At 39.6% G+C, this 17,348-nt stretch overlaps 1 protein-coding gene across 1 annotated transcript in view; it reads left to right on the top strand.

The window, feature by feature from the left end:
* STAC3 (SH3 and cysteine rich domain 3) overlaps positions 1-17,348 on the top strand; it is a 132,802-nt gene that overhangs the window by 67,398 nt on the left and 48,056 nt on the right. Inside the window, exons 3-4 of the mRNA XM_089681185.1 lie at positions 2,701-2,798; positions 6,583-6,664. Of these exons, the coding sequence (XP_089537311.1) occupies positions 2,701-2,798; positions 6,583-6,664 (180 nt within the window). The remainder of the gene's footprint in view (positions 1-2,700; positions 2,799-6,582; positions 6,665-17,348) is intronic.

The following is a 17,348-nucleotide window of genomic DNA, read 5'->3' as shown; positions in this document are numbered from 1 at the left end:
TTGGCTTTACACACACAAGTGTTAATGTGTGCACACCACTCTATTCCTATGGTGCTATATTAATATTTTTCTGCAGTCTGATTACTGTGGTCTAAATTATATTAGCACCCTCTTGACCAGGGTCAGTGTGGTTAATCTGTGGAGTAGTCAAAATCAATATCTGAATTCTATTGCAATCATTAATAATACTTAATAGAGGATATGGATGAACTTGATTCAGAGAATTTTTATTTATTGTTTAACAAACTTGATAAAAAGGAACTTTCTTTCCTTGGAACACATGAAAGCTTTTTTTGTGCAGCAGCGCTGGCATATTGATAGGATAATTCTCACAATACTAAACATACTGGAAGTACAGCTTTTTTCATTTATTGACAATATACATGTATTATATTGCTGCTTATGATTGTTTTTGAACTTTTAGCTACCTTGCCTTACTTTAGTAGCTTTCCACCAATTAATCATATTGATCCAAAGTTGCATTAGTGCTTAGTGTGTATGTTCAACCAAAATGTTTTATCACTTTCTGTCTTGGACACCATGGTCACCAGGATAGGTAGTGAGAGTGAATCTCCCCAGCGTGGACACAGGCTGCCATAAATATCTAACATGGGATCTGATTCTTCCTCATTCTAAATGGAACCCATAAAACAAATGAAAAAAATGGTTTTATGCACATAACGGTTAATGTGTTCACGCCCCTCTAGTCCTATAGTTCTATAGCAATACTGTTCTGTAGTCTGATAATTGTACATTTTTCTGTACAGACAAATTGCATAGAAAGAAATATAGGGCTGCCATCACTGATCTTCTTTCTATGAATTCTAGCTGCATGGAGGTCTCTGACCCTAGTAATTTCTCAGTCACTGACCTGAAACAAGCACATAAATTAGAAAGTCAAAGGTCTGTATACTTGTTGGAGGCTTATGCCTTAGGAAATACTGAAGCCAATGTATCCTAATGGTGACCAGGCAACTAGCATTTCACAAGGAGAAGTCAGCAATGTCAGCCACTAAAATACTTCCCTAAAGACTTCCTGAAATACCTGAAGTTGAATTTTAACAAGATCCTTTTACTGAATAAACAAAGCTGCTTTCAGGAATACAATCTTTAGGGGTGCATTCACATACTTGTATCAACTTTTATTGCTCTCTACTATGCCTGAATGATAAATTGTTCTAAACAGACAAAGCTCTGACACTGTTGGACAATATTAAAGCTTGCTTGCTGCTTCCCACCCTGTCTCAAAACTCATATTGTCTTATCACTATAAAGGCTGCCCTACTGGTCTATAAAAATGTGTTTGATGTAGGAGATGATGGCCAAGGTCCTTTAATACCAGGAAACACTGGAGCTTTGCTCATTTAGAATGGTCCAGCATGTGGTGGCAGGTATAAAGTATAACATTCACCCAATGTCAGGAAAAAAATGTTTTCTTCAAAAGAGAACTCCATCTGAGCAGTCCGGAATGGTGGAGGGACTAGAAGACAAATAGTGGTAAAACAAGTCTTAAAATACAAGAACTAAAAAGGTTAACCAGGGGCATGAACAGTCGATATAGAAGGGATTAAATTCAAAGTCGCCCAGCATTAATATCAACTACCATATGATCGCTGACTCACCCATGAAAAACATAATTAAAAGTTAATGGTTGTGGTCACCGAAACTCATACTCGATACCTAGGGAAAAGCGTTCCCAAACAAAGATCGTTTAATGTGGGACCATGCAGCTTTATCAAAGAAAAAACAAAACAAATGTGCATTGCACAAGTATACACGCAGAAGCTGAGCACACCACCACCAAAACTTCACCAAACTAAAACGACAACGTTGTCTCGTCACCTTAGCAGCTGCTCATACAACCTCCAACATACATACTTAGGAGAAGGGAGCGAGAAAGGCTAAAGGTGGAACTTGGGAACATATGGGGCAAGAATCCATGTATGGAATGTAAAAGTAGGATGATTGTCATTCAGTAGTGTACACTTATGCAATGCATATTTGCTCATTTTTTCTAATAAAAGCCCTTTTGATAAAGCTGCATGGTCCCACATGAAACTATCTTTGTTTGGGAAACGCTTTTCCCTATGCACCTATGTAGAACAAGTCTTGACTGCTCTCCCAGAATCAGGTTGAGCCCAACTACTCAACTGATAGCACATCTTCACAGCAGGGCTGTTGAGGTATACAGTGGTTATAAAGCCTAAACTTTTCTTATCTTAATGCATTTCTTGCGTTAAAGTAAAGAATGTTTCAAATGTAAAATTCCCTCTCACCCCCCCCCCCCCCGCCGCCTTATACTTACCTGAGCCCTCACTTGATCCAGTACTGTGCCCATCTGCAGCTGCTCTCTCCCCTCATTTCCTGGTCTCCTGCTGCTGTCAATCAAAGCAAGCCTGCAAGCCTGGAAAGGCAGCAAGCCTGCAAGAGTTCCCCCATAGGAAAGCCGCTTCCCATGGGGGCACTCGCTAGAAAATAGGAGCCAGAAGCTCCGGCTGGGGAGCCAAGAAGAGGACGTTTGGGGCCGCTCTGTGCAATGAAATTGCACAGAGCAGGTAAGTATAAACCTGATTATTGTTAAAAGAAAAAAAGGTTGCATTTACAATTACTTACATTGACAATCAAAAACCATTAGTACTAGGTTATCTCATACAGACATAAAAGTGATAATCCACTTGTTTTATTCCATTTTATTTCTAGTAAACAACAAGTTTGGATTACGATGCAAGAACTGCAAAACTAACATTCACCATCACTGTCAGTCATATGTGGAATTCCAGAAATGTTTCGGCAAGATAGTAAGTTACTCTGTATATTGGGATTTATTTTAAACTCTGTAATTCAGACTTGTTTTTAGTTAATACACATGAAGTTATAAAAATCAACTTCACATAAGAAATTAACTTTCATGATATTGTTTAAAAAAAAAAGTCTTTATTCTAAGCATCTATAAGCAATGTGAACAGTGTCTAACTGTAGAAGTGCCAGCTGGGATGCTTTCCAACCAAACATTGATTTCTTTAGCATTTTGTGTTTGAAGCACCAAGCTAAAATGCATGCTTGTGTTCCATGTTAAACATACAGACCAGCTTTCCTACTGTATAAATCAGCTGAATATTGTATATGGGGAAAACTACATCTGTAGCACGTAGCTAGCTTCTCAACTTGGTACTCAACTTGTCTTATCAGGTCTAAAATAATTCACTGCTACTATTTACAAAAGCAGAGCATGCGAAGAAGACTTCTGCAGTCATATGATTCTGCAATTTTGTGCAACCAGATCACATGACCAAATGCAGCAACTCATAGAAAAGCATATCTGCATTCTGCACAGTTCCAGGAAGCTTCAGACTCCAGACCTGGGCCATTCTTGGCACCAGGGGCGGACTGACCATTTGGAAACTCGAGCACTGCCCGAGGGCCGGGGGTCAGTAGGGGGCCCCATGAGATGCCCCTGAAACCTTTTTCATAGGCGTTTTTGAGTTTGGGCAAAGACACAGGGGCCCCATGATCCCCTATTGCCCGGGGGCCCATGAGTTGTCAGTCCACCCCTGCTTGGCACTACACTCTCTCCCCAAGCAGGAGGCCTGGGAGGACACAAAACACAGCAGCACACACTTCTTCACCAGATAGAACCTGGGGGGCAGGAGCATTTTCCAAAGTCCCCCTATTTAAAGCTTTCCTCAGCATGCACCACTGGCAATAAATCTAGCATTTCACCAGAGAGACATAAATATTCATGACTCAGGTTATTAGATCTTTTTACACTATTGCCAGGTACACTCCCCAGCAGCAGGCAGAGGCAAACAATAACACAGCTTAGGGAAAGCCTAAAGAAAGCAGAACTATCTATTAGAGATTGACTACAGCCTAGCAGCACTCAGTTTAGACTAGGGACTCCATTGCTTAGGGCAGGATCCCTACACACATACCTCAGCGAAGTAGAATTCTCTCCTGAAGTCTGAAAAATGTGGAAAACACTCCCACACCCTAGAACTGGGTATCTTATGTTAAAATCAAAAGGAATAGGTTTACTAGGGAAAGGACAAGCAGTAATTACATTTGCAGATGGAATTCCACACAAAACATAAAAGTACAAGATGGCAATTACATTTTACAATAAATTACAAACAAATGTCACTAGGCCCAAAGAACTAACAGTGACATATACTCTTTGAAGCATATGGATGATATTTCAGTACTTCCTACCACTGGCTAAATGAATAGTAGAGGCACACATCAAAATACAAAATACACTACAATTGCTCCTTAATTGCAATAATATTCTCAGGCACTCCACCTGCAAGAGAAAAAAAACAAAGCAAGGCAGCAACAAAGGCTGAAGTCTCATTCTCACAAAAATGACACTCCAGAGCATAGATTTTCAAGTACATGTTTCTGTCATAAAAGTCCATCCCTGTCATTTAATCCCTACCTACAGTAGGTGCAAAAATGATAACACTTTACAATGAGTCCTTTTAAGCAGCAGTTTTAGGTTTTGTAAAAGCATTTTCAGTAGTAGTTACCGACTTGCCCATGAAGGTTACTCCTGAGAAAAACATACCCCAACTAATATCTAATTACCGTAAACACACAATAGATCATAAAGGTCCCAACACAGGTCAAACTCAAACTCAGTTGTAAATATTGTCAGTCCAGGAACTCTTTGACAGGCAACCCAACAACAAGCCAGCAAAGCAACAACTTCAGGGCAGGTAACACAGCTGGCACGGGAACAAACCTCAACTATGATGCTCCTCTCAACACCCATAGGGACTCTATGCGAACATCCTAATGTCACAGAAACATGCTTTTGCCAACATGAACAGTGTCCTTTTCCTTATGCAGCAACAGGAACATACTCCAGCAAAACAATTTTTTTCTAGTTGGAAAAAAGTCCAGTATTTTCAAGAACTAACAGTTGCACCTTTGTGGGCTCAGTCTGAGAGCAGTGGAAGGGACCTCTCCATCCACCCAATCATCCTTATCTTCCATCCTGTCTGCCCAAATCCCCCTCAGGGACAGTAACTTTACAACAGTACCCTCTGCGCTATTTTAAGCAATAGTTACCCCATTTTGCTCACCAGTCCCTTGTAAAGCTAGCAGCAGGATGACTCTTCGGTTATGACTTTGGTATGCAGTGCTGCAGGTCTTGACCATGGCCATTTGAAGCCTGAGTGTGTCCTGGCTTGTGCTTAGCAATTGCAGGACAGGTGCTCTCAGTGGTCGCATGTGCTTTCACTTCTAACAACTTCAGATAAGGGGATACAGTGGCTGTTAGCGATGACAAATTGGTCATATTGCTCAACGCATGCATTTTTCTCTTCTCACTGTGCTTGCCGGATTGGTTTGCACAATTGAGTAGCCGCTTTTCCCAGCTTCCTTTCCAGTCAGGTAGCCCTCCAGACATGCAGGTGCCCGGCTCTTCCTGCGAAAGACCACACTGCTGATCTTATGGAGTCTGTTTTTCACTCTCTTACCACTCTGTGAAAGTGACAAACACCAGCGGTCAAACTCTCCACTAACAAAAGCATTCTTCCCTACGTTGTATGACATGATGGTATTATAAGAGTCTAGGAGGCTTTTCTAGACAATCATGGCATGCATTCCCAAGTTGCCATAATTAGATTCTCAGCATTTGCAGCAAGCTGTGAAGGGTTGTAAGCACAGCACAAATCTCACTAGGCCTCACGTTGCATGGAACCAAAAATTTAGCACTTTTGTACCCCCTTAAAGCAGTTAAGGATTCCCATGTGGCTTGGTGTGCCATTTCACCCCAAGGTGGAATCCTTGACTCTTTTTTGGGTGGAGGAAATTGGGTGCCAGTCACTTTAGGACATTTTACAGACCAATAAACTCACAAAATGCCAAGAAAGATCAAAATGCATTCTCTATCACAAGTCACAGTCCATACAGAAAAGCTGCCTGTAAACCAGACCAACATAATTCTGTGTGTGGGTGGCTTTAGGCCAGTAAGTAAAGGGGAAACCCTACTTCATGGATCCCATAGGACATGTGAACTCCATAGAGTACATGATCTCCAGCCAAGGAGAGAACCCTCTGCTATGAGAATGGAAATTTGAAAAATACCTCCAAACTACTGTCTTTCAACTGATGATTACTGCCCAACATAAGCACGGATATATAAAAAGAAAAATTTCTACAATTTGGTACTGTTCTACACCACTATAATCTACCACAGCATGTGACAGAATCACTTTGAGTCATTGTGATTTTCTCTATTTCCTTTCATTCCTGGCAACTCTTTTCTTTTAGATAGGGGAAGGATATACAGTTATTATAAGGAACCTGTCAAAATGAATATAACCATGTGAGAATCTATAGATTGAAGCTGCTATCCTTTGGGCTACATAGCAGTGTGTGGGGTGGTGACATCATTAACAGTAATGGTAAATAGGTTCAGCATCGCTACCTTATAAGTAGTATTAGGTCTGGGAGTCAGAGAAAGGCAGCTGCTAACTAAGGCTTCTCACACAGGAACTTTGCCCCATGACAAATTCTGTTTAAGACATGTTCTTTTATGAGTAATCTATTTCTTATGTTTACTCATTTGTTTTACAGCCCCCAGGTTTTCGGCGTGCATATAGTTCTCCCCTGTACAGCAATCAACAATACGCCTGTGTAAAGGAATTGCTCCCATTCTGTGAGTTTTATTACTTCTTACAGTTTATTAGATTTCAGGAAAAAAAATTACTTCTGTGAAATGCAGACTCATTATCATTCCTGGAATTCAAACTATTAATACAATTATACGAGTAACTTCTGATATTGTTTCAATCAGAATTGTTCATAAAAGTAAATTCAGCACTGTTTTGAATAACATCTAATATAATTTATCTGCAAATTATTATTATTCATTTTATTCTGTCTTATAGGGAATAAGAATAGTTATTTGTTACTAATATTAAGGCTCTATCCACTAGGTGGCAGTTTGTTCTTTCCTTTGAGATTTACAGTATGTCCCCACATAACCAGATGTCTGAGTTGTTAAGATACAAGGATGATCCATAGAGAATTAGACATTAATGAATGTTGAGAATTGCTGATTGGGTGCTTTGTACCTCTCACTACATATTGAAAAAAGCCTGTATGATATACAATTACTTGTACTTTTGTGATGATTGGCCAAGCTTATTATGTCATCCTGTTATTACTATTATTGTTCTTTTGTTAAATTTCAAAGCATTTTTGTGAGAAATCTAAATGTTCTTGGGCTCAGATGAGTTAAAATGTGAATTTTAATTCCATATTCATTTGCAAATCTGTAAACTTTAATTATTACTTTTGCATCGTGAATGACAATATCATTTTATCATTTACTGGGCATAGCATTTTGCAACTAAAACTCTATACTGAAGACTAAGCTTGATTAAATTAACCCAGTTTAAAGACAAATTGTAAACGTTTTATTGTTCTTTGACCTATTTATTGGTCTCATCAAAATCATTAAAGGGACTGCTCCCAATACTCCATTCCACTTAACATAGTCACAAATACATGAATGGCAGGTCACATTCTGGAAGGCATGATAGACATTTTGCATGACATCTGTTATACAAACTAGACAATATATAGTGCAATTTTGTTTTTCTGTGTGCTGCAAAGCTTAAGCAGTTAGGAATACATCACATAACTTGTGACCAAGGAAAATGGGACAGGGATTATCAGCTGCCTGTCTGTGACAATCGCGTGGATTCAGATTTTTCTTTTACCTTAGGACATACGCATAGGTTGAAAAAAAATGGGGGCAAATGGGGGTAGGTCTGGGGCCCTCATTTACTAAGAGAGGAAGAAAGAATTGTTGCTTAGGGATGGAACTATGATAATAAGGTGCAAACGGGGTCTGGGAGTGGAGGCTAAAGAGGGGCCTTAAGAGATGGGGCAGAGAAAGTAAGGAGAGACATTTAGTAGCAGGGTAGAAAGTAATTGGAGGAGGAAGTGAGTGATGAGGGGTATTTATAAAAGACCTTTGCCTCTTACTCCACTCCCACTATCAAGCATACAGTAAATGAAATAAGTATTTGATCCCCTGCTGATTTTGAATGTTTGCCCACTCACAAAGAAATGATCAGTCTAAAAATTGAACGGTAGGTGTATTGTAACACTGAGACAGAATAGCAACACAAATTCAAAAGAAATGCATGTCTAACAAATTCTGCACCGATTTGCATGTCATGAGGGAAATAAGTATTTGATCCCCTATCATTCAGCAGGATTTCTAGCTACCAGGTGTCTTTCATACAGGTAATAAGTTGAGATTAGAAGCAGTCTCTTAAAGGGAGTGCTGCTGATCTCATTTTGTTACCTGTAAAAAGGACACCTGTCCACAGGGGCAATCAAACAATCAGATTCCAAACTCTCCACCATGGCAAAGACCAAAGAGCTGTCCAAGGATGTTAGGGACAAGATTGTAGACCTACACAAGGCTGGACTGGGCTACAAAACTATCGCCAAGCAGCTTGGTGAGAAGGTGACAACAGTTGGTGCAATCATTCGCAAATGGAAGAAACACAAAACAACTGTTAGTCTCCCTATGTCTGGTGCACCATGCAAGATCTCACCTCGTGGAGTGTCAATGATCATGCTAACAGTGAGGAATCATCCCAGAACTACACGTGAGGATCTTGTCAATGATCTCCAGGCAGCTGGGATCACAGTCACCAAGAAAACAATTGGAAACACACTATGCCGACAAGGATTGAAATCCTGCAGTGCCCGCAAGGTCCCTCTGCTCAAGAAAGCACATGTCCAGGCCCGTTTGAAGTTTGCCACTGAACATCTGAATGATGCAGGGGAGGACTGGTTGAAAGTGTTTTGGTCAGATGAGACCAAAATCAAGCTCTTTGGCATCAACTCAACTCGCCGTGTTTGGAGGAAGAGGAATGCTGTCTATGACCCCCAATGAATCTCCTTATGTTGTCTATTCTATTAAGCCACATCTGGATGCAGACCTTAGCAAAATTGAGGAGGTGTCTTAGGATGGATTTCCAAGTATTTTTGTGGGAATAGATTTTGTTATGAAGAAGAAAAAAGGATGGATCCACAGTGATGTGAAAATCAGTGAATATTTGGGAAATTCTCCTGACTTTACTCCAAACGTGAGAGCTTGGTGCAAGCCCAGAAAATGTGCAGTAAGGATTCCCTGTTATTTCTACATCCTCATCATTGGTCTGGTAAAGAGGGTGTGTACTTGTGAAGCTTGGATCAGTTACCACCCTATGATGATCTTGTAGGTAAATTATTGAACCCTTCTACAAATTAATGATTTTAGAGTGATGAGATATATTTTGTTAAGTTGTTCTGCTGTGAAAGTGTTTTTTAGGTTGCTTTCCCAAGCCATAATTAAAGAAAGTTAGGTTTGTGTAGTTATGGAGGAATAGATAAGAGAAAGTGGGTGCCTAAGAGGGCCTGTATCTGAGCAGAACCTATGGTGGTAGTATTTCCAGGTATTGGTGCAAGTAAACAGCATTCCATAAGGGCAGCAGAAAGTGCCTATGGAAGATGTTAAGTGTATCATAAATGGCCAATTTTTACTTATGTAAAGGTGAGAGTTGCAGTGGATGAATGCTTCCTTTAATTTCAAAAATGGGTGTCGGAGAGGCAGAGGAGGGAAACTGAATTCCCCAAAAGGGGGAGGAAAGGAGATGTAAATGGTGCAAGGGCATATTTTCCAAATGCTTTTCAGCAAGTGAACAGGGTTGGGCCTATAAATGGGTGAGGTCTTATATTTGTTGAATCAAAGTGCACGCTTCATGGAAGACCTAACAAAGCGATATTTAAATGGGAATGTTCCAGGAACCCAGGCTTTACTAGGTACAGGCCTATTCCAATCGAATATGCACAACAATTGACAAAACCTATGGATCATAGGTGCATTTCTATAAAAGTCCATCCTAAACGATTAAGTACTTTTCCTGCATCTGTCGCAGTAAGAGGCAGGTAGTGGAAGTGGAGTCAGCAAAATGATGCAACACTACCCCCAGAGGAGCAGCTTTATTATTTTTTGATTTTTCTGCATACCTGAACATGACACACCTCGCTCAGTAAGAATTTGCTAACACACCTTGAGTTATTTCAAAGGATTTATTAGGCAAAGCATAGTCCTAAGCCCTGTACGCATGATGAGAGTATAGGACAAATGATTGTCCTTTTTTTTGCATGCTAGTCTAATATCAAAAGTAGAGAAGTGACTAAAGTTCCAAAAATTCTTGTACGACAGAAAAAAAACATTCAGCAGTGATGTAATGTATTGTATTTGTATGGTATTTTCAGATGAAAAATGTATTAATTAAATGAAAATCGTATGATCTGGTGTCGTATGGGAAAAATGTTTGTGCTTGTCTCTTCGAATAATTTTGGATGAAAGCTGTGTACTAACAATCAGATTATCATATGATCAACTGGAAAGCGGTATATTTTGTACGATTTTCTGATCATGTATACTAGGCTTAAGAGAAGAGAGGATGTATGAGTGTACGTTCACAAACAATCAATAAGACAATAACATTACTCTGAGAAATGTGGTTAAACACATGTAGTATTCTGACTAACAGTAATTCACATAACTGAACTGCATTTACCTAACAACAATATGTAAAGATAGTCCTAAGTTACTATAACAGTCCCAGTTTTATCCTACTGGACAGTGATTGATTATAGAAAAAAATAACCCACTGATTGGCAAAGCTAATGTTATTGAAGAAAACACAACAGTTCTCAGGAGACAGCAGATTACCTTGTGCAACGTTAGTCTCTTACCAGACTCAGGGAGTCCTCTTCTTGGTCTCCAGGCAAGTACTCTGATTCAGTTCAAATCCTCAGATGGGAATAGGAGTTGCTTAATGTCTCTCTTTCAATCCTGCTGAAACAATCCCTCTTTTCCTTCCAGATAAGCAATGAGAGTGTTCCCTAGTACAGTCTGATCTCATAAGTATCCAAATTGCACCTCACACTTTCCCAGGGAGGAAGTTCTAGGTGTCATACCTCCTCTGAGTTCTCACTTGATTGTGGTCAGCAATAGCAGGTATCTGTTCAGCCAGCAGTAGCTCAAGCTTTTTCACACACATGCGCTTGCTTCAAGACAGTCCTTTCCTTTTTTCTTCAGCAGCCTGCAGACCCAACTCTCCTTGCTTTGTTACATAATCCAATCACCATCCTCCAAGATGGAATCAGAACCCACCAAGATGACTGTCCCCTGCACTGGAGACACTCCATATATGAGCGTTGCAAAGTGGTCTCCTTAATCTTTTTGATCGTGTGTGCTAGGCATAAGAGAAGAGAGGATGTATGAGTGTACTTTTAAAACAGTCAATAAAACAGTAAGATTACTCTGAGAGATATGGTTGTAGTATTCTGACTAGCAATAATGAACTGCATTTACCTATCAATGACAGTCCTAACTTACTATAACAGTCCCAGTTTTATCCCACTGGTCAGTCCCCTGCACTGGAGATGCTCCATGTATGAGCTTTGCAAAGTGGTCTCATTAAAGATGGCTGCTGCACTTTTACATTAATGAATAGTTAGTTTAACCCTGTCCACACTGCAGAAGGATAATACAGAAGTAACAAAGAAAGAAGTTCTGCAGCAGTTATCAGCTACACACTGTGAACCTAAACCAACTTCAGGGTCTACGCTCTGACATCCATGTCCTCATTTGGTATATTCCACTGAGGGTGTAGGTCAGGCTAGGAGTCTGTCCTGACTCCAAATAATCCACAGAACATGGAGTGAAATCTCAGCCACTGCGCACCCAGCATGTAATAGGTGTTAGCAACCTCAACTTAACTCCATCCAGCCCATGCCCCCTGACATAGTTTTTCCCCCATCCATGAATAAGCCCCATGCATGGAGCTAAACATATCAGGGAGTGTGGACTGGATGGAGTTAGGCTAAGGTTGCTATCACCTATTACACGCTTGGCTTGCATGGTGTGCGGTGGCTGGGATTTCTCTCCTTGTTCTGCAAATTGTTAGCTACAGTCAAGGTTATACTGATAATCTCTATGGCTTCCTGTATGGAATAGACTGGGAATGTGGGAAAGGAGTCAGTTGGCTAGGGTCTTTGTGAACAGTTTCTTACATTCAGGAGAGATATGGGGTGATAAACGGAACACAGTTATGGGCCTTTGCCCATTTTATGTAGTACAGTGATGTGAGCTCAAAGGGAGTCTACATGGAAATGCACGCCTGTGGATAGAGAGTTGTAAGCTGCTAAGAAGTGGCATCCTAGCTGTGACAAGAAAGATTTGTAGTTTGACAATATGACGCCATCAGGGCCAGCAGATTTGCCTGAATGGTTTTTCTTAATTGCCTCTGACAATTTTTCCATTGAGATTGAATCCTCCAGAGTTGCAATATTTTGGGAGCTAACTGTAGGTAGTTTAGACAAGGCCAAGTCTATCTTTTCTGTTATAGTTTCATAGTAATTCCTTTGGGGTGTTCAGGCAGATCTTAGAGTGATGTATAACACTAGCTGAAGGCGTTTGCTATGTTCTTAGGAAGATGGGCCTTCTTGCCTTGCAATGTATTGAACAGACTAAGTCTGTTGTTCCCACAGTGCATTGGCCAGGAGATGCTTGTATTTGACTTCATGTTCATAGAAGCTAGGCTGCAATGGAAAAGAATACACAATTAGGTGTTGGAACAAGGGGAGTTTGATTCCAAAGAGGAAGGGTAGGGCAGGTCTGCAGCTAGTACTCTAGTTTCACTTCACCTGTGTAGAAACCTTTCACCTTATCCTGGGAGCTTGAAGGATAACTGAGTGAGGAAGGTGAGCAATGGTAGAGATTAATCAGGTAGTGCTGTTGAGTGAGTAGGGTAATTTCCCCCATTCAGGGGACTGTATTAATCTCTGCAGAAGTGACCAGGCAGTTTTCTAGTTACATATTAAAAATAGAGCATACCGTATCTTTCAGCCGTATCTTTTCAGACCTTTAGCCTTGGGGAGCCCCTGATCCTTATGTTGTTTCTCCTCTCATGGTTCTCAAGATCATCTAGGTTTATTGAGTATCATATAAATAAATTTTTTTGTAAAGGGTAGCTTGAGAGTTTGAGAGCTAGAGTTAGACCCCCCACAAGGTCTTATTTGTAAGCTAACTCGATGCAAATGGTAAATGTTCCAAAATCTGCTTTTGTGAGAATTAAGGCTTCCAGGTCAGCTTTAGTGGGAACTTCTTTAGGAAAAGATTTAATGCCATTGTCCAGTGTAGGATGGGCCATTGCAGAATGAGGGTCTTAGTTAGTGTCCACCTGCACCATAGAGAATGAGAGACCCAAGGGTCAGGAGATGAGAGTGTCTTCCCCAAGAGTTTGTGTGGGAAGGAGCTCCCATGCCTCATCCAGGACCCCTGGTTGTGGACAGCTTCAGGGGGGGGCAATGGGGTGCTGTGTTTATGTTCTACCAGCATAGCCCTGGTTGTGGTGTGTGGAAAGGGCTAGGATGGCAAGACATTTGTTGGACATCCAACTGAGTTCCAGTATGCTATTTCTTTTCACACAGGCCATAATTGTTGTCAGCATTACATGCAGGTGACTGAATGCCACCCCAGGAGGCAGAGAACGAATGAGCAGAGGGAATAGTGACATTTGTCAGTACTGTGCCAGTAGTAATAATATACAGTATATCGGACTAGTGGCCCTGAGTGGTGATTTTTTTTTTTTTACCAGACATCAGAGTGGGATCCAGTCAGTGACACATGCTGGACATTTTATAGATTCCTTATTCAGACCTGCAATTACAGTGTCTGCAAAGGGAAGTTTTCCAGCACTAACTTACTTTGTGGATCAAAATTTCATGTAAATTAATGCAAGAAGTTGTTCAGTTTGTACTATGTCGATCAATCAATAAATCACCTTGGCACACAATGCTTAGTACACTTTACACAGAAATCTGACCCTTACCTGAAAGGACTAGTTTGTTGAGTTTTGCCCACTTGACCAGAAGCTTACATTTCTATCCTATTTGGAGGTCCTGGCCATGCAGAAATCCAGTTGTGTCTACAAGATAGGGTTAAAGGCCCATGTCCATTGCCCAGTCTGGAAAATCCAGGGGACACCGTTTTGGCTGGATTATTTCCAGCCCAGAACCTATGCTATGCATTTAGGATCATCTGACTATTCAATCTATACTACCCCAAAAATAGTAATACCTTAGTGAGGCATAGGCAGACACCAGTTAGAAAAAAGTTAAAAGAAAACCATTGCATTTTCTGTACACTTTGCATTTTCTGAGAGCTACATTTTCACTTTTACATTGGTACAGAATTTTAATTTGCAAAGTGCATGCAGTTTTCAGCCTCTCAAAGGTAGACAACCATGGTGACAGATACATTCAGAAAAGATTCTGGATATGTCTTGCTGCAGCTGAAAAGGTGAATAGGCAGGATAAAAACATCTTTTCTTTAGGAATAGCTCTTATCAATAACGTAATTCACATATCCATCTGGAATAAAATACAACACGTAGGCACACACTCAAGGCCAAATTTTTATAGATAATGGGATTGCAGTTAGTAACATAAACACTCTTTGAAAGTGTAAGTTAAAGAATGCACTGGGCACTGCTGTGTTGTAATTGAGACAAATGTACAGTAACCGAACCAATGTTTAGTGCCCCAGAAATGACACTGAGATTCATTAATAGCTAATTTCCACCTTTCTTGAAATAGGGTTTCTCTAGGTCATATCATAGATTTCTATTTTCCAGGCTGTCAACAAGCATGTCTCTCCTGTTTTGGATGGTGGTGTTCACTCACAGGCAATTTTGTTCACTTGGAGAACTGACATTTTCACATCTCAACATGTATTATGATTTATTACATGAACCACAATTTCTTATGATGCTATACTAAGATTTATTGCATAAACCTGAGTTTTCAATGATGATGTTACACTATTATTCTTTGATAAGTGGATGATAGTGAGTAATACGTTTGATTTGCCATTGGGTTTCCAGTTCATTGTAGCCTGTTTGCCTTTTATAACTTCTCTGTCTAAAAACGCTATACTGTAATCTTCAGTATGAAAAAAATAATTTAAAATAAAATAATCTGCCTGTTCTCACATGGCTAGCAAGATCTACAAAGTTCTTATTCTCTTTATAAAGCAGTTTAGAATTATGTGATTAGTATGTGCTTTCTTACTACTGACCATTAGGTGGTACCATTGTGCCATCATACTGACATTCTTTTTCAAGCATCTCCCAAAAGCCCTGTCTGAATTTTGTGGGTAAAAATAGAATTTACCAAGTGTACATGTGGGATGACACATACATGTGATTTAGTTTATATACAGTGTTAGTAAAACATAACTGGCTGAGCCCCTGATTAAATTGTAGACCAACTCATCTTCCCACTTTCTATAGACATTAGCCTCTTGAAACCACAATTAGGTAGAACTTTCAGTCTTCTAAATTCATTATTGGCTGCAGGGTCTGGTCCTTGTGTAGTGGGGAATTGTTCCTCCCCAGACGCATGTGCTTTAGAGTGCACTAATATATATGGATTTACCTCTGTGTTTCAAAGTAATGTTACCCAAGGTTGTACAGAACAGGAAAAATGAAGGTCAGCATATTAAAAATGTAGTAGGCAGGGCTTCAAATATTCAAATGTACTGCAATTAACTGTATTGGTGTGAATAACTAAGACCAATAAGTAAAGAAAAACTCCTCTTGCCCTGCCAAACCTAATATGATAAACTAAGAGTGGCTGCAAACACCAAATTGCGTTCCCACATTACTGTTTATTATTCATTTTCTTTTTATTTTGTGTGCTTCGTTTTACATATATATTTATATATAATTATCATTATTATTTTTATTTATGCCTTAATATATATCACTCAGATTGTCTATTTGCACATTTGTTGAAGTTTCACTTATCGATTTGTTCATATTTGGTATTGCCAAGCAGGGCATCTAGTCTGTTTGGATATTTTCATTCACTTGTTTTTGGTTATTCTCTAGGTATGCACTTACATCACCTTAGTTAGGGGCTCTGTCAGGTGTTTACTTTTTGCTTTATGGTTAGGTTTAGTGAGTAGCGCAGCACTATTTATCTATTCATGTATTGGTGTGAACATGCCTCATTAAAAACAAGGTTTAAAAAAAAATAAAAACTGAGAAATCTAGTGGATAAAGATGGTGGGGTACACCCATTACAGAAGAGTGTCGCATAATAATCTGCTCAATTTAGATAATTTTTAAAAATTCTGTTTTCCTATATGCAGGATGTTGTATGTTAACATCAGAGTTCCAAAAAAAATTGTTCATTTTGCATGTCAAACAATTTTCCAAATGAAAATAACAAACTGTTGTCATTGAAGCAGCAGTGAGCCCAAAAGCAAGCATTTATTATATTGCAGCTTGCTAATTCTTAGATGTGATGGCTACATTAGATTCTTTCTTCTCTTTTCACCTGGTGATCCAGCCAGTAAGCCTATTGTTTTTCAAAAGAACAAGCCATTTTGCAGTTACAGGGATGAGACAAACCATTTAACACTGGCAGGGGTGCTAACAATGATCAGCTTTTTTTACTTATTTATTGAAAACCTTTGTCTCAAATGAAAAAAATGGTCTGTTTTAACTGCTTATAAATTGTTAGCTAGAGTTCAGTTTCAATTTGTTAGTTTATTTCAATTTTCGTGGGACATCTAACACTTCCCTCCCCCCAGACTGACAGTGCTGCTGTCCAATTGTGCTACCTGTGCTCATTCATCCAGAGTTGTGTCTCTCTAGTACAGGAGGTGTGTTACTGGCCAGATCATCAAGTGAAAACAGAGGGGAAAAAAGCTTAAAAGAGACTATTAATGCAGTCCCACATCTAATAATTGGTAAGCTACAATATATAACATTTTTGGTTTGGGGTTTATTATCACTTTGAGTTCGATGTATGAAAACGTGACTCTAAATAGAGCGTGTAGATTTATGATATATGAATTATAGGTCCTGCTATACACTGACTGTGTATCTGAAGGTACAGATCAAATCCTAGTTTATACTTCAGTGAAATACCTATAAAAGCCTGACGAATCAGGACCAAACCGAAGGTCACTTCTCATTGAACCTCTGCAGTGATACCCTTCATGCCTCATCTCTCATCCCACACTCCAGCATGCTCAATTAATTTCTATCACTGTTTTTTAAAGTCAGGCAATATCATTTAAAGCGACACTAAACGTAAAAAAAATTCTGTTCATGTGTAGCCCTCTTTTTTTGGGTGTGGGGGGGAGGGTAGTTATGAGCAATGGATTTCGCCAGACAGGATATTGCACTAAACCTGTTGGTAAAAAAGAGAACCAAATACATAAACAACTGAAATGCCAATAACTA

This window comes from Staurois parvus, unplaced genomic scaffold, assembly GCF_062004578.1.
Source record: "Staurois parvus isolate SC_StPar_1 unplaced genomic scaffold, SC_StPar_1.0 ptg000017l, whole genome shotgun sequence".
Classification (NCBI taxonomy): domain Eukaryota; kingdom Metazoa; phylum Chordata; class Amphibia; order Anura; family Ranidae; genus Staurois; species Staurois parvus.
The sequence above is the reverse complement of the archived record's forward strand: the minus strand, read 5'-3'. Positions and strand labels throughout refer to the sequence as shown.